General features: G+C 52.8%; 7 protein-coding genes across 7 annotated transcripts; 2 read left to right on the top strand and 5 right to left on the bottom strand.

Annotated features, from left to right (window-relative positions):
• Positions 1–5,047: 5,047 nt before the first annotated feature.
• On the top strand, positions 5,048–5,416 carry LRP88_14292 (uncharacterized protein; the record flags this gene model as incomplete). Its single annotated transcript, XM_083250642.1, has 1 exon — positions 5,048–5,416. One exon carries the CDS (start codon positions 5,048–5,050, stop codon positions 5,414–5,416), a length of 369 nt encoding a protein of 122 aa, XP_083093707.1.
• A 791-nt stretch (positions 5,417–6,207) lies between these two features.
• Positions 6,208–7,009, top strand: LRP88_14291 (S-adenosyl-L-methionine-dependent methyltransferase; the record flags this gene model as incomplete). Its single annotated transcript, XM_083250641.1, has 2 exons — positions 6,208–6,751; positions 6,801–7,009. The coding sequence occupies 2 exons, from the start codon at positions 6,208–6,210 to the stop codon at positions 7,007–7,009; spliced, it is 753 nt and encodes a 250-aa protein (XP_083093706.1).
• Positions 7,010–7,296: 287 nt separating this feature from the next.
• LRP88_14290 (MFS transporter) lies at positions 7,297–8,925 on the bottom strand (the record flags this gene model as incomplete). The annotated part of the gene is made up of 6 exons (XM_083250640.1): positions 7,297–7,444; positions 7,493–7,584; positions 7,637–7,963; positions 8,011–8,136; positions 8,187–8,194; positions 8,514–8,925. The coding sequence occupies 6 exons, from the start codon at positions 8,923–8,925 to the stop codon at positions 7,297–7,299; spliced, it is 1,113 nt and encodes a 370-aa protein (XP_083093705.1).
• Positions 8,926–9,923: 998 nt separating this feature from the next.
• LRP88_14289 (DUF4149 domain-containing protein) lies at positions 9,924–10,515 on the bottom strand (the record flags this gene model as incomplete). The annotated part of the gene is made up of 2 exons (XM_083250639.1): positions 9,924–10,102; positions 10,152–10,515. The coding sequence occupies 2 exons, from the start codon at positions 10,513–10,515 to the stop codon at positions 9,924–9,926; spliced, it is 543 nt and encodes a 180-aa protein (XP_083093704.1).
• Positions 10,516–11,222: 707 nt separating this feature from the next.
• On the bottom strand, positions 11,223–12,103 carry LRP88_14288 (SDR family oxidoreductase; the record flags this gene model as incomplete). Its single annotated transcript, XM_083250638.1, has 2 exons — positions 11,223–11,288; positions 11,336–12,103. The coding sequence occupies 2 exons, from the start codon at positions 12,101–12,103 to the stop codon at positions 11,223–11,225; spliced, it is 834 nt and encodes a 277-aa protein (XP_083093703.1).
• A 309-nt stretch (positions 12,104–12,412) lies between these two features.
• LRP88_14287 (PLC-like phosphodiesterase) lies at positions 12,413–14,158 on the bottom strand (the record flags this gene model as incomplete). Its single annotated transcript, XM_083250637.1, has 1 exon — positions 12,413–14,158. The coding sequence occupies one exon, from the start codon at positions 14,156–14,158 to the stop codon at positions 12,413–12,415; it is 1,746 nt and encodes a 581-aa protein (XP_083093702.1).
• A 2,637-nt stretch (positions 14,159–16,795) lies between these two features.
• LRP88_14286 (pheromone precursor protein 1) lies at positions 16,796–17,677 on the bottom strand (the record flags this gene model as incomplete). Its single annotated transcript, XM_083250636.1, has 1 exon — positions 16,796–17,677. The coding sequence occupies one exon, from the start codon at positions 17,675–17,677 to the stop codon at positions 16,796–16,798; it is 882 nt and encodes a 293-aa protein (XP_083093701.1).
• Between the last annotated feature and the right edge of the window lie 1,436 nt (positions 17,678–19,113).

Genomic DNA, 19,113 nt, shown 5'->3' with positions numbered 1-19,113 from the left:
CGAGGCAGGTGGTACGTTTGATGGAGCGGAGCGGCGGCGACTGCAGTGAATTACAGTGGAGGTGGTGTCGACCCTGCAGGAAGCGAAGCGCGAAGCGTCAGTGGATGGGATGGATTGACGAAGCGAGAGAGACGAGAGCGACCAAGTTCTGGACGTGAGCTGCAGGAAAGAATAAAAAGCAAACAAGATGACAGCACGAGCAGCGTCACATTCAAGGATATGTAGGTATGCAGCTGAAGATGGAGGGGGGAGGGGAGGGGACTAACGGTAGCAATAGCAGCGGGAGATATAATAATAACGGGGAGTAAAGAAGTCAAGAAGTGATGGAAAAAAGGGGGAAGAAGTCAAAATGAATAAAAGAAAGTGACGAAGACGGCAGAAGTGTTTGGTGAGACCAACCCCAATGACAGCAGTGGCAACAAGTTGAAGAAGCCGGCAAGTTCCTAGTCGGCGCAAACGACCAAGGCGATGGCAATGCAATGACAATGGGAGGCAAAAAAAACCCACGGTTGCAGGCACGGCAGGAGGACCCTTCTTTTCAGTGGCAGGTGGTGGCAGGAAGAAGAAACCCGACCAGAGTAGAAAGGGAAGAGGATGGACGGGGGGGGGGGAGGCCAAAGGGGAAAAGACGAACGAACGAACGAAATGGGGATGGGGATGGGAATGTAAAGTGGATTTCTCGTGAATTGATAATTTCACCGTCCTCTCTTCCTTCTCTGAGAGAGAGCCCCTAGAACAGACAGAGAAGTCGGAGAGGCGAGACCCTGGGAAAAAAGACTGAACGGGCCTGGCACCGCTTCAAGACGGGCGAATCTCGTTGGTCCCCGAAGAGGAAAGTGACGACAGAGCGAGGAGTCATGGGACTTGGGATCGGCACCCCTCGGTACATTTGGAGCTCTCCCTGGACAGGTATCGCCGCAGCTGTGTGTGGGGGGTCGAGTACCTGTCTGGCTGCCTGCTTCTTGGTACTCTTGCCTGAGCAGCCAATGTCCCCGGCCGTCGAGCTTCGGCGTCTATGGGCACAGTGCAGTAAAGGTACGTACCGGGCAACAACATGACAGTGGCACGAACTCAACTCGCCTGAGCGCTAGCGCCGACGCGACTCGGCTGCCCTCTCCAAAAAAGGCGCGCAGGTACGTACTTTTCACAGACGGCCATCCTCCGCGCCTGAATTACTGACCTCACGATGCATTCATTGGTATTGAGATTTTCGCTGCTAGACGAACTTGAGGCACTAGGCGACGCGTTAGGTGTCAACAGACGAGAAAAAAAAAACCTCAGAGTTTCTCGCTTGGTTGCACAGACTGCAACGGCTCGACACCCTGCCAAAGCAAACATCCCAAGGACCTCGCTAACCCGGCCAAGACGTCTAGAGAACCACAGGGAAAACATCCCGAGCCTCAGAGGCCCCAGGCCAAGCCTCCCGTGAGAAGCCTGCAAAATTGGCGATCAGCGTCTGTGACGCAATTGCTGGCCCTTGCAGTCCACAGCGTTGGGGTCGGTTGAGGCCTGCTCCAGTCACCCTGGGCACCCGTACCCGCCATGTACCCCCTTGGGCGTCGAGGCGCTGAGCGCCTGTGAGTGGCTCAGCCTCGAGGGGGCTCGGGGCGGGACGTGAGGCTTCTAGCGGCAGGCACCCTTCTGACGGGTAGGGGCCTCCCACTGCGCCGGCTTTCGTCCGGTACCTCGTGGTACGGGGCCCTTGGTGGAGGAGCGGCTGTCATCGACCAAGCCACCATCTCTCGTGCTCCATCCACTTGATGGAAAGGCATCTTTGGCCAATGATTCCATTCTCTTCCCTTTTCTCTGCGCCAGATCGTCGGCCGAGTCCTAGACTTCACCCTGTCATTACCGCAGTCAATCGTCCCGTCTTTGGTCGTCGCAAATCCCCCCTAGCATGATTGGGCCCAGCCGATCTCTCGTCATGTCCAGCAAACAGCAAACCGACGACCTAATACTCGACCATCCATTATACAGTGCCTGCCACTATGCTACGGAGCGGTGTCGGTCGGTACACCGAGTTTGGCCATGATTGTCGCCTCTTGATGCGGATCTTCGACCGAAACGTCGCCCGAAGAAACCATTCTGCCAGACCAAACGCCCACCGAGACGATCGTCTTTCAACTGCCAACTGCGCCTCGTGATTACGAGCGGCAGACGCTGGACCCTAGTCAATATTCCGAGGCCATGCCATGGGTTTCACCAAGTTATCGTACCTGCACTTACACTGCATCACATTGGGATGTGATAACTCGCCGAGCACGCGTGATTCACAGCGGTGATGTGCATTTCCTTGTCTGGGGTATATCGAGGCGACTCACGACATCTGCTTTGCATATCAGGCTTGCTCTCCCGCGCTCGAGGAATGGACCAAGATCTTTCCCCGTCCTTCACACAAAACGCCCTCGAGGTTACAATTCGTGCTGTGCTTCGGAAACACAAGGAGCCGCTCAGCAACAAGGGTCTAATGGAACCCCTTCGGCCAAACTGATGTCATGGATCTGCGACCCTCCGCGTCAACCGGGTCAGGGAACGGAGAAAACATCCAGGTCAAGGGCGAAAACGCAACGAGGAGAGGCCCTCAAAACGGTGGCCGTCTTCCAACAGATCCAATCATCAACCGTCTTGGCCTCTCACGTTGGTCAGCACAGTCCAAGACGGTGACCGTCTATACTGTAACTTCCGCAGTGGCCTCGTCGGACGGTGATCGTCGCGTCTGCGCGTCGCCAGACATGCATATCGCAATATTCTCGTCATTCCTGACACTGTCCAACACGGGCACCGAGTTACGAGAGAAACGTGGGAAAAAGTGGTCCGCGGTAGCAACCGACCGAAAGATGTTTTCATCCTGGCCCTCGCACGCTCCAAGCCAGACAGTTGCTGTCGCGTCCATCCTGGATATTCCCCGCAAAAGGTCGGGTCGGAGGAGTCAGGAGTGAAGTCATCGTGAGAACCATGGGCGATACGACAACTGTCAGAAACGCAACACCCAGGGATGGCCGCAATGGCCTCATGCTCACGAGAACGTCCCGACTCTCGACGTCATGCCTCGCCTAGGCCGATGACTGCCTGGCTCGCTTCGCCTTGCCACGATGGATGGGCATCGTTTTCGGAGCTTCCTCTTCGGCCGAGGTTTTAGGGGTCCTGTAGGATCGATACCAGGCGATACAGTACTTGTGAGATGGGGGCTGTTCCGTGTCTTACGCGCCGGCCACGACTCACCTTTCAACCTCACTGGTGATTAGCAGCAGCGTCACTCACCAGCCTCCCCTCGTGCGTATGCGACGTCGGTCACTCGGTGTCAAAGGATCTTGACGATGATCCGGAGAGAAAACAACACACCGACAAGCTAAAATCATGTCCCCAACAAAAGATGCCTTGTGCCCGTCTGGTCGGCGTCATTGAAACATCTTCTAGTGGCCGTCGCCTACGATCGGCTCGTTGACGCCTCTGATCTTCCCCCTTAACCACCGCTGATCTCCTTCTCCGTTTGCTGCCCGTCCCACATGCTGAGTCCATCTCGGAAATCCCTCGCCTGTTCTATCGTCCAGTCCACTCGCTCGCCGTGGGATCTTGGCAATGCCGCCCCGCCCACACCTCTTGGCTCAGGCCCCGTGATGGAAAACGTCAATCTGGCGGTGGACAAGAGGTTCGTGACAAACAAACCCCCACTACAGTTGAGGTCTCAGGCAGTGGAGCTGAGTGAATGCAAACTGGGGTCTTACGGGTGGCTGACGCCAGGTGTCCTGGTTCCCGTCGATTTGTTTCACCAATTCGACTTCATCTATGCCACCATACCAACGCACATGTCAAAGGTCTTTTGAATGCAGCACTGCGCAGAACATTATGATGATGCACTCTGTGTTCATCCAGAAAGCTTAACAGTCGATATTCGTGCCCGTGGAGATCTCTCGTGCAGCGTAACACCCATTCACTGATTCACACCCCCGCGCCATGCCTCTCGATGCAACCAACACAGATAAGATCAAATCCCTATATATGATAATGCCCAGGTAAAAGCCCAAAGGACTGGCTACGCTGTTTCAGGCTTTGAATCGTCGGGAGCATTGTCTCAACTGCTCGTGACATTCTGTGCAACCCCCGAGCTGCCCTTTTACGAAGTCTTGACTGCTGTGTAACACGTCTCCCCGCCTTCGGCATGGAGCAGCTAATCAGTGCAAAGGGATCCCGCTTCCTTCAAGCCGTCAAGTGACTCTCCAAGCCTTCGGATCGGCAGCCTGCCTCGACAAAGTCCCAAGTGAATGTGTTTGAGATTGAGGATGGCCTCGGGCGTTTGTGGTCCGTCAAGTGAAGTGCTGACCCAGACCTGACTGGTCGTTTTGGACACGGAAAACTAGCTAACGGCTTGATGCTGCGGCCTAGGACAGCCTTGGCCATGCGTCCGCCTAGGGCTGGTTATCTTGATGAAACCGATTGGCAGAACAGCAGCAGTAGGCTTCTTTTCTCGCCTAGGTAGCTCTAGCTTCCTCATGACCCCTGGGCCTCAGTGCTGTCGGTGTCCGAGTGGACGGCCAAAATTTCAGCTCCGCGTGAGGGTGCAGATCTCGACCTGGCTCATTTCACCATGGTTTCTCTTTTCTCATCTCCCTTTGTGCGAGCAAGCTAACGGCTGCGCTATCTTTTGTTTCACCGGGAACAGGGCTGATGCCGTTCGCATGTGTTCTTTGCGGGGTTGCATTCTGACTGGATTGCAGGCCTCATTCCGTCTCGGTCGATAGCAGCCCTGCTATACTGGCTGTTACTGTCATCTTTGGAGGAGGCCGTTTTATCGCAGGTCGAAGTCCGTCCTTCCAAAAATAAAGGCGATCATGTCTGGTCAAGCCAACATTGGCGATTGGTTTAAGGCAAGATTTATCAGCTATTAGCATTACTTCATTTGTCATCACAAGCTTATTAATATTATTTCCAAGCTGAATCCTGAATGATATAGTTGGGCTCTATCATGAGGTGAAGCGAGATGATTAGGCCTCGAGAACTTGTTGCCTTGTGACGCCTGTGCGACGACAACTCACCATTGAAAGCCGCCATGGAACAGTTCGAATTCCACCCCGCCACCACTTCGTACAATCGCGAATGGACACCCCTAGAGCCGGGCGTTGACGAGCTCGTTCTCAATCACGACTCTCAAACAGGCCGGCGCACGACTCTGCAGCGTTGGCAGCCAGGCGCCCGCAACCAACAACATGTGTTTGTCCACGACTATATCGAGGAAATCTTCTTGGTGGAGGGGGATCTGTACGACCTAAATCTCGAGCAGGGCTGGGAGAAGGGCGCTTATGCATACCGGAAGCCCGGGATGCGGCATGGCCCGTTTAGAAGCGAGGCTGGATGTTTGATGTTTGTCGTTTGCATCCCGGCAGGCGAAGATGGAAACGAGACCGGGGATAGGACTTGATGGGCGAACTACTCGGTCGAATAACGGGATGCGGCATCTTTGTGGAGAATGAGAGATGTTGTCTCTATGTCGTGCATGGGCGGAAGGGTTCCGTGAATCGACTCGTGTCGATTGGTAGGAATACGGATCCGGGGTGGATAACGGAAGGGAGTCATTATCGGTCGGGGTTCAAGGCTGGGTTTGGACCGAAGACCGGGCTTCCGTTGTCGGGCTTAAGGTGAACCGGCCGGAGCATCTCCACCAAGGCCGTGTTGAGTGAGACTGTCTGAGAGAGTTGTCTGTTTATAGGAGTCTGGGTAATTATAGATCCAGTTCTAGAGATCAATGTAAACTATGTATGGTTTGCACAAGCCTTTGCTGGCACACGATAGCCAACTGCCGATGGATTGTCCCGAGTCAGCATGGAAACCTACACCACCACAATAACTCTACACAATAAACTTGTCCATTCAGCTTCCCCGCCTTGTCCTGTAATTAAGCTACGTAACAATTCGTAGCTTCACATCTCTGTCAACTCCCATTGGCACCAGAGACGCGGGGTGGCTTGAGGAATAAGCCGACCTAACCGTAAAACCGACCTTTATTGTCGGGGAAGCGAAATCGGCCTCGGGGTTATCAGATGAGATTCATAAGATCTAAACCGGATCTTGACTGATATATGCTCCATGCATGACGCCTGTTCCATGTGGCTGGGATGAGAGTGACTCATTCTAGATGAGTTCAGCATCTATTTAAACTCTGGTATTTCCTTTAGAAGTAGGCCGCCATTTGAACAATCATCAGCTCTCACCATGGCTCCATCCGCAACAGCCATCCAAGCCGTTGAGGCCAGCCCTCGCGTCCATGAACTCCTCGACCGCCTACACGCCGAGTCCGAAGCCCAAGAAAATGCATTTTCTCAATACTGGTTCTACCTCACCCGCATCTTTGGCTACTACATCTCCGGCCAAACATGGACAGCCTCATCCGACGATCACATGCGCGACAAGTTTGTCGCCCTGGAGCAGGACAAGTGCCAGTTCATGTACCTCCTAGCACGGAGCATCGACGCGCGTAACATTGTCGAGGCGGGCACGAGTTTTGGCGTTTCGACCATGTATCTTGCTCTCGCTGTTGGGCAAAATGTCACTGAGGCGAGGAAGAGGGGGGAGGTTGTTACGGGAAAGGTTATTGGGACTGAGAAGGAGCCTAGCAAGGCGGCGAGGGCTAGGAAGCACTGGGGAGAGGCTGGGGAGGAGGTTGAGCCGTGGATTGAACTTAGGGAGGGCGATTTGACGGAGACGCTCAAGGTGGAGGAGGGGATGCCGGAGCAGATTGACATGCTGCTCCTCGACAGTGAGTCAACACCAATTGTTTGCTGGAGGTGTTACTGACAAAGGTCTAGTCTGGACGCCGCTGGCGCTGCCGACGCTGGAGATTATCAAGCCGAGATTGAAGAGGGGGGCCATCGTGCTGGCTGATAATACTGGCTGGGCAAAGATGCTGTACAAGGAGTTTTTGGAGTACATTCACGATCCGAAGAATGGGTTCAAGACGACTACGACGGCGTATACTGGTGGTCTTGAGATGGCTATTTACCTCCCGTCTAATTGAGGGACGTGAGCTTGGCTGAGCGGTGGAAAAGAGTGTTTCGTCATCTTGAATGGGGGGTTGACGAAGATTGAGGTTGGGATCGATCCTTAATTGTCGCTATTTAAAATATTGGTGTTGCCGGCTCTGGAATGTCTATAATCTTGTTCGGTCTCGTGCCTGTCCACAAGGTCAAGAGGTGGTCTGTATCGACGAGAGTAACGCTACCCACAGACTAGTTCCATCCTATAAGTAGACGTGTGATGGAATAATTGCAGGTTCGCACATATAATAGCGATGTTCATAACCCGTTACGCAGAAGAGTCCTCATCCCTATCGAGTTTCATCCTTGTGACGAAAAGCCAGAGTAGGAGCTGGACTGCGAATAGTGCCAGGATGACGGGCTGGAGGACTTGGACTCCGCCGGCTTGAGCGAGCGCTCCAACCACGAATGGGAATCTAGACAAGATGAGATTCCTGTGTTGGATGGGATGGGGGATGACTTACATGCTCGCTCCGGAAACGGCAAAAGCTGTGCCAAAGCCAACCGACACAATATGCTTTTCGACCGGAAGGATCTTGGTCATCACCCTGATGCTCTGAACCTCGGTCAGTCGTGCGACCAATGTTAGAGAGAGCATGTATACTTACCGCTGGCATCACCATACCGATAGATAATCCCACCAGCGCCGCCATAATAGCACTCACCACAAACTTCTTACCAAGCCAAAATGCTAGTTCAAGGCCAATCGCGATAACGAGATACGCTGAGACCATAATCTTTTCCCCAAAGTAGCTCGTGATCCAGCCCAGTGCGAACCGGCCAACAGTGATGCCGATCCAGAAACCAGAGGCGACGAGTGACGAGGCAGAGGGCGTGCCGTTGCGGACGTTGAGCATAAAGGTTACGAGCCAGCCGCCGATTGTTACTTCAGCGCCTACGTAAAGGAGCATGAAGCCGGAGAAGAGGAGGGTTACCTGGATTGGTGAGTAACTTTTTAGGTAAGATAATGTGATGGGCTTACCTTGTCTTTGAATACAGAGAATGTGAAGCTGTGGGCTTGGCCTGATGCTGAGGTGTTGCGACTCGTTCCGCAATCAGCCCAAAAAGACCACACTGTCGTTGCGGCGGCGATAATAGCTAGACCGAGCTTTGAGATGGTTAGGCAATTGCTGATTATGTTTGAGTTGTTATCTTTACCATGAGATCTAGATGCGTCAGTATGCGGTATGAGTGAGGGGGAACGGCTTACAGTAATATGCCCACCAATTCCATCCCCTTGAGACAAACGCATTAACCTGTTCAAATGTTAACAAGCAGAAACATCAAAAGGAAGGCATAACTCGACAGTAATCGGAGCAATCGTAGCTCCCACCCCCCAACACCCATGAAGAAACGCCAACATAGTACCCCCATTAGCCAACCCACCAACCCAACTATTCCACGTCCCATTCATAAGCCCGCTCCCAAACCCCGTGAGGACCAGCAGCGGCACCACGAGGCCAAACGGCGGGTGCACACACATACCCACGTACGAGATTGCGTATGAACCCGTGGCAAAGGCGGCTACGCCGCGACGGCCGAATCTCTCGTGGAGCCTGTTTGAGGTGAATGCTGCGGTGATGCAGCCTAGCATGGGACCGAGGAATATGAGAGATACGATGGAGTAGGGGAGGGAGTAGTAGCTTTCTAGATGGGGGACCATTGCGCCTGGGGTTCCGTCGTTCATGCCGTAGATTGTGAATGCGAAGTAGCAGGATAGAGTTCGAAAGGTGGTTTCCTTGGAGCCGTTCCATCTCTGAGCGACGGAAGCGGCTGTTGAAGGAGGAATTGCTGAAACAGCATCATGAATTGTAGGCTCTGGCTGTATTTCTGGGAGGTGGGTGGTGGTGTGGACTGGATCAAGAGTCGCGAGGGTCACGGCGGTAGTCTGTGTCATTGTCACAGTTCTCAATGAGTATACAAAATTATAATTAAGATTGTAAAGCCACGGACAGCTCCTTCACTTATAGCTCCTCTTCCCCCTCGTGTAAGTCGGTGACGGTTTCGAGTCGTCACCTGGACACTTGCGAGGTGGGACTCCGGGCCGGACTTCCGACCGGGGATTCTCCCACGTTGAGCCAGAGTTGAACCCAACATGATTGTAGTTGCAGATCCTTCTGAGACCATAACATTTGCTGATTCAGCCGGTTTATGAGATCTGGGGGAAGACAAGGAACTGAGATGGGTATGGGTGGTTCTTGTGGTGCCGGCTGATGAATTTCGAGCTGTCAAATCTCACATACATGGGATACACTCCATCTTGAAAGGGTGTAAAAGGTAATCTACCCCGAGACCGGACGCCGCATACGCCCTACCACACATTTCCCGCCCTTCAAGGGTCTTTAAGCTCGTGAATGTCTTGGATCACGCCACCTACGAAGTAAGCATATCTGTCATTGAGAATCTGCTACCCCTGGTCTGTACATCCCCAGAGATCAGCTGCAGTATGGATGATAAGACACCAACGGACACCTCAACAGCTACGACTCCCACGCTACTCTATTTGAGATCACACGTCCCAGGGTCTATCGCCAAGAAATAATCCCAGGGACCTTTCGATGAGAAGCGTTCCTCCAAGTGCGCAATGAACCTGGCACCCTGCGCTATCTCCCACACGAGCTCCCTATAATAGAAGATGATACATGGCGATTGATTACAGGCTGGGTGTACGAGAGAAGAGTTACGGTTACCAGACCTCCTGCATGCATGTAGATGATAGACTTGGGAATCTAGGTCGGGTCCATGCTTTCTATATGATGGGGTTCGGTCTTTAAGACGAACTGTGTATTTATACGTAATAAGTGGAGATAAACAATGTCCTATAGTCTGGAATCCAGCCAGATACATCTATTTCATGCCCCCAAGGCTCACATCTATCCTGAGGTTTTGGTGGAATCATAGAGAGGCATCTTGAAACTGGAGGTGAGAGGCCAGCCTCCACGTGTACCAGAGATGAGCACCTAGTCCGATCAGGTTCAAATGAATGCACATGGCATGCGCGGTCGAGAACTTCTTCTTGAGGACCTGCATCGTGGGGCTGGGGCCCTCTAGGCTTGCCGCCTTATCCAAGGTCCCTTGTTCTGTCAGTTATTGGCCCACATCTACACACAAAGACCTGCTTACCTTGATCGACACGATCCAACATCAACTTTTTCGTCCTAGGTCCAAAGACCAAAAGGTTTAACACCGAGACAACACCCGAGATTGTAAACGGGATCCAATCGCTCTTATGCTGGACAAGCGATACTGGGCCGTATGGTGGGAACGTGACGGCTGAGAGAAACAGCAGCAGTGCCTGTCCGTGAAAATAAATCGGAAAAATATGCTTCTGAAAGTTGACGTAAGGATTCCAAGGAAGATTCTTAAACGCGACCTTGGTGACGATGAATGTCTGGTATAGCTGAGAGCCCAGTAGTGTGGAGAAGGAGAGGAGATGGAAAGGCGCCAGGCTGCCGACGACAGTTTGGACAGCAGTGTTGAGGACCATGGCGAAGATGAGTGTGATTGAAAATTGAGGTGATGAGGTTGGTTAGATTCGACTTTGGGGTTGGGGTTTTATCGTTCTTTTAAAGAATGGGTTGCGTGGCTTAGTGACGCAAGTTACATCCGAGGGCATTCGGAAGTTAACTTGATCGGAGAATATGAGTCGATATGATGGGCTGGATTTGTAATGACACAGCCAGAAATGAATGCCCTGTCTTTGGGTCTATCAGCCTTGACTTATAGATGCTTTACTAACCAGGGTCTTTTACGGATGGCCATGTATGGAGTTCAGCTACCGATGGATTAAGAGTTGTTCTTTCAGGTTTCTCCGGCTTTGAGCTTGTCAACATGGAGTGGGTATTTAGCAAATTATCAGGACTATCATATATGATATACACTTTTTCTTTTATACTAAAAATTTTATAGCAGCAAAACATGAACAAGATCAAGCCGCCAAGGCCATGTGTCTCCAGTCGGATCCGAAGCGAGCCGGGCACATCTCAATGCCGGGGACCGGCGGACCCACCGCAATAACCGGACACGGTCGGAAATCGCTATTAATCCTCACCCAGTAGAAATGATCAGGAGATTCGAGTCAAAAGGTACGTGCTTAGATGTCGGCTCCTCGATCGATAAGCTGCAGTGCTCCTATGATGCTCCCTATGGATCCGTGATGCTTCACTCATGCTTGCACTGCCTCGTCGCGGTGACTTAAGATGACTTCTGCTTGGTGTACTGCAACTTATCAAGTCCATATCCTTTGATAAACTGCCAATCCTATACGTAATTAGCACCATACTGGCTGCAAACCCCGTCAAACTCACCATCATGGTCTCCCATCCAAACCAACTCATCACCCACCCACCTCTCCAAATGACAGGCTTAACGTCATCTCGTAGTAAATCGCCCACCACATCCCTCGCATAGTCATCCAACTCGACAAACCTCGCTCCCCTCAGATATCCCCGTCGAGCGACCCATTCTCTTAGCGGCGCGTAGATGCTCTTGTCTGGAATCGTGATGCCCTCTGCGTGGTCGAATAGTGCACTTCGGACACTGCCTGTTTTGACGGTAACCACTCGGACGCCTAAAGGTGCGAGTTCTCTCCTCATGGTGCGACTGAGCGCTTCGACGGCTGCCTTGCTGGCGTTGTATGCTCCGAAAAGAGGGGGACATAGTCCAGCATTGATGCTCCCAATGTTAACCACCACCCCCTGAGACTCAAGAAGCAGCGGAAGAAAAGCTTGTGTGACAGCCCATATAGCAAAAACATTAACATCAAACAACCGTCTAACCTCTGCAACCGGTTCATCAGCAAAAGGCATGACATGTATGACACCAGCGTTGTTAACGAGCACATCAAGTGCACCACCCGTCTCAGACTTGACCCGCCGAGCAGCCAATTCGACGGACTCGGACGACGTGACGTCGAGGACGAGAGTGGTGATGCCGAGCGGGGACAGGACCGGGTCGATCTCGCAGGCGGTGCGGCCCGAGGCCATGACGTGGTGGCCGCGGAAGTGGAACTCGTGGGCGAGGGCGGAGCCGATGCCGCCGGCGGAGCAGCCGGTGATGAAGATGGATTTTGCCATGCTTTGACTCTTGATGAGGTGGCCGTTGATGATGGAAGTTGAGGAGAGGTGGGCTTGGTGTGGCTGGACCAAATGCGAAAACGTCAGCACCTATGAGATCACTGTTAAACACAACCAATCGAGAGAGAATGGTGGCTAGGAAGCGTAGCATGTTTGTGAGATCACTAGACGACGTTCAAACAGGTATATACGCGACATACACCAAACATGGGTATACGCTTAAACATCTCATCAAACATTGCAAAAACCAAACACTCATTCATAATTCAATCGTATACTCATAAAAAGGTCCGCCCAAATATCTTCAAATCAAGCATCTTCGAACTCAAACTGGACCAGCAGCGAACACTTTGTCTCGTGACCCTTGAGGTCCAGCATCCGGATGAAGCTCCACCCAGGCACAACGTAGAGCAGGCGCACGGCGGCGACGGCAAACATGGGGTTCTTGGTCCAGCTGTCGTCGCTCTTGATAAGCATCCGCAAAAAGACGAGCTCGTTGTCCTCGTACTCCCACTCCAAGGTCTCGTCCCAGACAGGGTCCGTTGGCGGCGGGTTCTCTCCGCGGTGGAGGAATCCAAGCCGGTGCTGCTTGTATGGCGACGTCTTGCGCTTGGGTGGGTTGTTCTTGAGGTCGTCTGGGTGGTAGAGTGAACACGTCAAGTATGGCTTGATGCCGTCCGCCTCCGAGTCGCCGTGCAGGGGAATGTCGGTGGCGCCCGCGACATGAAGTTTGAGTCGTCGAGTCCGTCCCGTGTTGAGCTTGCCGCTTCCACCAGCCCGTAGGGCCGCGGGCTTCAGAACGTAACCATCAGTGCCGCTGAAGAGAGCCTCGTTGAGTTGGTTGCTGGTACCAAAGTTCTGCAAATTGAGAGCACAGATCTGGGCGCCGATGCCCCAATAAGGCACAGGCTTGAGGTTGGTTGACGAGATGCGCGTGCCCTTTGGGAAGACGCGCATGAGGTGGTGGGCATTGTGTCGCGATATTTCGGCGCTCTTATCCGGGAGGTGAGCGGCCAAGCCGGACTCGGAGACGTTGATCAGGTGGTGGTGAGGCCCGTTGGCCAGCGTTCCAGTCTCGTACCATGAGTTGTCGATGGGCTTGACGGACTGGGCGTAGACTCCAAGCTCGGTAAGCTCAGGGATAATTATAGAAGGCTCCTCGGTCTTCTTCTTCTTCTTGTACTCCTCCCGGGCGGCCTTTTCCTCCTCCTCATCTTCAGAGTCGCTCGAGCTGGAGTCGCTAGACGAGGGCTCGCCTTGGAAGTGGTACTCGACAATGACGGCAATCTTGGCGCCCAGATCGCCCAGTCTGACATGGTCACCCGAGCCAGCCTGTTCCTCATGGCCAAGATACCTCACAGCCTTGCTCAAGAGACGATCCCCCCACACGTCCTGCATGATGTTGACCAGGCGCATCTGGCCGTAAGCGTCGCAGTGGTTTTCCAGAGACAGCAGCACGGGCGCGGCATGGTATCCAGGCGTGCTTTGCGCCTCGGCGGCCTCTTTGTCGACAGAATCACGAATAGTCTCGCACACCAGGCGGAATGGAATGTGGGATACCAAAGTGTAACCGTGGGTGACCTTGGGCTCGTCCCTGTCATCGCTATTGTCCCACACGTCAATCTCGACACATCGCGCGCCAGTCCGCAGAGCGCTCTCATAGGCGGTCGCGCAAGAGGTGCCATAGAGCTGATGGGCCATCAGATAGGTATTGTGGCTGGAGCTGATAAAGTACTCGGGCAGAGGGTGAGACCTATCAGTGAGCTCTGGAGGCACCCGGATGTGCGGCTTGCTGACGAATTCGAGGAGGGGCCTGGTGGGCTCATCCGAGTCGAGGCCGGCATCTCTCTTGGAAAGGATCTTTTGCTCGGCGATGAATGACCTCAGTGCATGGCTGACTCTGAGGTCGGTGGTGATGCGACGCACGCTGTGACCACCACCTGCGACGGTGTCGTTGTCAATCTCCTCGCCCCAGTCTTCATCGTTGAGGCGACGGTTCTTGAAGGGGTTCAAGTCGCCGATGCGAGCGGCGATGTCGTTGGTTATGGCGTCCATGGTTTAAGGAATATGACGGTCGCTGAAGATGGAGGAGGAAGATGAGGTGAGCTCAGGTGAGGGGCAACCAAGGTAAGCTTAACCTTGAGCTGAATATGGGACTAAGGACAGGAGGCTGGGAAAGCCATGAAAAGGTGAATTGAGAGAAAGACGTCAACTTTTAAGAGCCCACTTGTTAAGACATCAGATCTCGAGTGATGCACTGCCACAGTAATATAAAGTCTTGTCCTGCGTCAACCACAGACAGCCGCCAAGGTGAAGCTCCGTCAAACGGCAACTTGTCTCCGAGTTGGCTCGGTCGAGTGAGCTGTTATTTGCTGCCGTCATGCGAGTTTGTGGAGACGCCGCGAGCTTCGCCACAAAAGCCGGAGCTGGTGGTCATCCATGTTGCTGAAGTTCTGGTGTTGTTACGGCTGGGCCAATTGTTTGGTCACGGCTGTGGCATTTCGTCACAACAAATACACGGACAATTGTCTCGTTGGGACGGCGCATGCATGCCATGTCAAGGCACATAGGGCCAAGATGCCTCTTTCAATGCTTGTCTCTTCTTGGTATCGGAGGCGCCGAATGGCCGGACTTGATATCAAGTTATTCCAGGAATGTCGGTCATGATGGTAGAGCTTCGAATGATGAAGGTGAAGGTTGCATCTGGCAGATCACGGTGTTGATGGAGCTGATGGGATCACCTGAACGATAAGGACATCGGGAAAGGGACCGAGTATTCTAGCAAACCGAAAACAATCCCCTCAAGCCGGAGATTGCTATGAAGAAGTACAAAGAGGCTTTCAATCGCATCAAAAGGATTCGTCTGATGAATATCGATGGTCCAGGGTGAGACTGACAGACAGCGCCCGTGCCTGAGGACCTGAAATGACAGCCTAGCGATTCAGGCAGTAGCACAAGGCATCAACATTCAGCCCCACCAAAGCCGCGACGCGCAGGTAGAAAAGCGGCCATCTCGAAAAATTCTTTCCTTCTCTTTTTTCTTTTCTCTTCATGAACAACGCAAAATAACAACCTTCATGTTTCTCTTACAACATTGATGAGAGGTGCAGTCGCAAGACCCGTGCCCAGGACCACCGATTTCGAGGAACACAGAATGGGAGAGAAAAGCGAACAGTCTTGGGTGCGGTGCTTCCCAGCCTTTTTGTGCCAATGGGGAGGATCGCAATGATTGAACGTACATATCTTGACGTAGATCTCGTGATTTAAGAAGTATCAGCCTTACGGGAGGCTCGCACCAGTCAATGAGACTGCTTATGGCTTTGGCAAGAGTCATTTCCCTCTGGCGGTGGCTCTCGTCGCCAGTGGCTCGGCCTTTGCCCAAGTGTGAAGTCCCTTCACGTGCATCGATGCATGCGTGATGTACTGCCTTGGCTCGTTATCAGCGCCGCCTTGCAGCTGCCTGCATCGCCAGAGTTCGAGAGTGCCCATCAACGGCAACAAGAGCAAATGTGGAATCATGCCCAGCGGCGGACGAATTGGTCAAAGAACCGATGGAATCGAATTTGCAATCTTCGCGATGTGGATTCGAAGATGGTGCCTGCATCGCTAGGCTATCATTTTTCTCCCTCAGACAGACGAGACGTCGTCTTTGCTTCATAATAGATGCCAGCGCTTCAACTCTATCCGTACGATTAAAAGCTCGACCTTAGGCCTTCCATTTCATGGCGCCGCCTGGTATGATGCTTTTCGTCAATTTATCGGATCGCTCAACACCTCTCACGATGCCTCCGACGTTCAAGGGACCAACCCCCCCAAAATTGGACTCTTCAACCACGGCACCGTAGTTGTCTGATCACGGCAGGCTGGTCAGCTGGTCTGGCATTAGAGCTTGATTCTTGAAAGCGAACATTGTCCATCGTGGGTGATTGCCATTCTGGTTGAGAGACAGTTGCGATCGATGGCGATGCATTCGATGATGGCGAGCACATGGCTGACGTCTAATATTGGAGTGGAATGGATATGGGAATAGAGAAGTACTTGGTGAGACGTGAAACCACTATGCCCATCAGTCAAATAACATAAGGGACGGTTAATGAGACATCCATAGTGAGGCCAAAATGAAAGCCTGCCTCTACCCCTGAGCGACTGCCAGTGCTACTCCATCCAAGAGGGGATACTAACAACTGTCTGTGACATACATGGCAAGGCTGACATGGCCATTCACTCAGGTTCACATTCATCAATGTCACAATTCAATTAATACGTGGAGACAATCAAATTTCATTCAAACTATTCAAACTATTCAACACTATTCTTTCCAGCCACGCCTAGGCGACCTCATGCTCCACAAGCAGAGTTTTCTCGCCTTGACAAATGAGCAGCAGACTCAGTGTCTCCCGCCGTTATTCAAAAAAGGAAAAAGTTCAAGCAGCTGTTACTTGAAGAGCTGCAAAAGAAGAGAAGAAAGAGAAGGGCGTATTCCCTCCTCTTGCGTGGTCTGTTGTGTTTTCTTTCGGATGTCTCTTTTGGGGCTTTTTGTTGATTATCCGTGTTGCAGGAAAATTGATGGAATAAAAGACTGCTGACGATACTTGCGCGAAAGCGAATCCTCACATCGGAGAGTCGAATCGAGAGGACGTCTAAAACGAAAGTCAGAAGGCTGTATACACAAAACCCGCCAGGGACACTCACTTATGCCTCGGTGATGCTGCGGGCAGCGGTGCGGATGGCGTCAATGTCTCGCTTGGCCTTCCAGCAAGGCTGGCCGGGGTAGAAGCACCATCGCTTGTCGACCTGCTTGTCGTCGCGCTTGGCGTGGTTCCACTGAGACTGTCCGGGAAAGAAGCCCCAGGGGGTGGGAGGGCCGTAGTTGGGAGTCTGAGGAGCCTCGGCCTCTTCGTCGTCACCGAGAGCCTCAACGACGGCATCGGCGGCGCGCTTGGCCTTCCAGCATGGCTGTCCGGGGTAGAAGCACCAGCGCTTGTCCTTTTGCTCGGCGGCTTCGGCCTTGGCCTTGGCTTCGGGGCTGGCGTTGCGCTTGTTCTTCCAGCATGGCTGGCCTGGGTAGAAGCACCACGGTTCGGCGTCGCGCTTGGCCTTGGGGTCGCTGTCGGCGGGGAAGGCTCTCTCGAGGTTGAGGCTGCGGTAGTATTCTCCAGAGTCGTCCCTGGTGGCGAGGGAGATGACATTGGCGAGCTCGTGGATCTCGCGCTTGGCCTTGAAGGCGGCACCGCCGGCCAGGTTGCTCAGATCAGCTTCGGCGTCGGCGGATCGAGCCTCGTTGCCAGAGACTTGGACGGCCTCAGAGAAGGCTTCAGCTGCACGCTTGACCTTCCAGCAGGGCTGGCCAGGATAGAAGCACCAGGGCTTGGCTTCAGCGTCAGCATCGGCATCACGCTTAGCCTTCTTCCAGCAAGGCTGTCCTGGGTAGAAACACCAAGGGCTGGCCTTGGCCTCAGCGACGGGTTCAGCCTTGGGCTCGGGGAGAGCCTCACGCTTGGCCTTCTTCCAGCATGGTTGGCCGGGGTAGAAGCACCAAGGCTCAGGCTCGGCGTCAGGGGCAGGCGCGGCCATGGCGGTGGCAGCCAGGACGGTCAGAGTAGCGAGAGTGAACTTCATGTTGGCAAGGAAGTCTTTCTCGATAGCGAATGTCGGGAATGGTAGTGTAACGAGAGGTACTCGTTAGGGATCTTGTATCAGCAAAACTTGTCTGAAGGTGAGGTTTGTTGTGTTTGTCGTTGGCCTTCTTGTGATGTTGGAACGAGCCTGGAGAAGAAGCATATATCCTGGGGGATTCGTTCTTTCTTTATAGACGAAATGGTCAGTAACGGGAAAGGGGGAAGTCAATAAGATCTCAGACTACCCCCTTGGTGGACTGTCTATTCAGTCTATTGACGCTGGCGGGGTCAATAAGCCCGCCTCACCTGCCACTCTTGGGTAGATATACGTCAAAGAAATATGGTATGCAGCCCTCATAAAATCGTTTCTTTGAGAGAAAAGGAGTTGCCAGCCACTAGGGGAACACATCCGACGATATCAAACCTTGGTCGGCAAGGGGGAACGGTGCGACTTATTGACAGCTGGTGTTTGGCGTTGGTCGCTCGTTCCAACTAATAGACGCCGCTGCGATATGAGTTTCTATTCAAGTCTAGACTCTGGTTTGTCGCCTGCCACTCTTGAACAGCTGCGCGATATGCAACTGCCAACGGACGCAAGGGATCTCACAGGCACCTCGAGACTCAAACTCATCATTATCATGCGTTGAATATTTCTTTATGGCGAGAGTTTCTTTCACATCAGTCGTGTGTTCTGGCTCGTTGATGTGGTCAGTGCTAATTGAGGCTCTATTGACACCCAAAAGGGGTAACTTGGCAGCTGGCGGCCGCACGCCGGTGAGCTGAAACCGGAACAGGACTTTTTAGAGCGTTTACAGTGGGGATATTAACAAAAGATGCACGTTTTGGGGAATTGACACTGTCGGAAGGAGTTGCGCCAGATGACCGCTCATATCTAGCTATGAGTATTCACAACTTGATATTCGTATTCGTATTATAAGTGCATGTGAGACTTATGCACCACAGGTCTGAAAACCAACTGGAAATACTTTCTGATGCCTTCCAAGTCCTGTATGTTTGCCCTGCCTCACGGTGTTTGCTAGTGTCAACATGGGTCACTTAGTCAGTATTAAACACATGCCTCTTTCTTGATACCTAGAAACCAACAAAAACGAACACACAGACTGTATGAACATTAAAACAGCCTTGAATCAACCAGGGTGGGGAAACGCCACACAACAATTAGCATCCTGAAGCTGGCACACCGGGCAACGGGCACATGAACAGCTTCTTTCAGGTAGGAACTTGGTTCCGACGCTTGAAAGGGTTCTAGACCTGGCCTTGTTCATCTTTGCCTTGGATACATGGCTGGGTGAGTGCCTTGATTCGATCTGGTTGGGAAAGGGGGAGGGTTGAGGAGCGATCGGGAGGAGAGCCACATCAAAGGAGTAGCAC

The sequence above is a fragment of the Fusarium phalaenopsidis genome (assembly GCF_050370095.1).
Source record: "Fusarium phalaenopsidis strain FUZ10S chromosome Unknown contig_32334, whole genome shotgun sequence".
In the NCBI taxonomy this organism is placed as follows: domain Eukaryota; kingdom Fungi; phylum Ascomycota; class Sordariomycetes; order Hypocreales; family Nectriaceae; genus Fusarium; species Fusarium phalaenopsidis.
The sequence above is the reverse complement of the archived record's forward strand: the minus strand, read 5'-3'. Positions and strand labels throughout refer to the sequence as shown.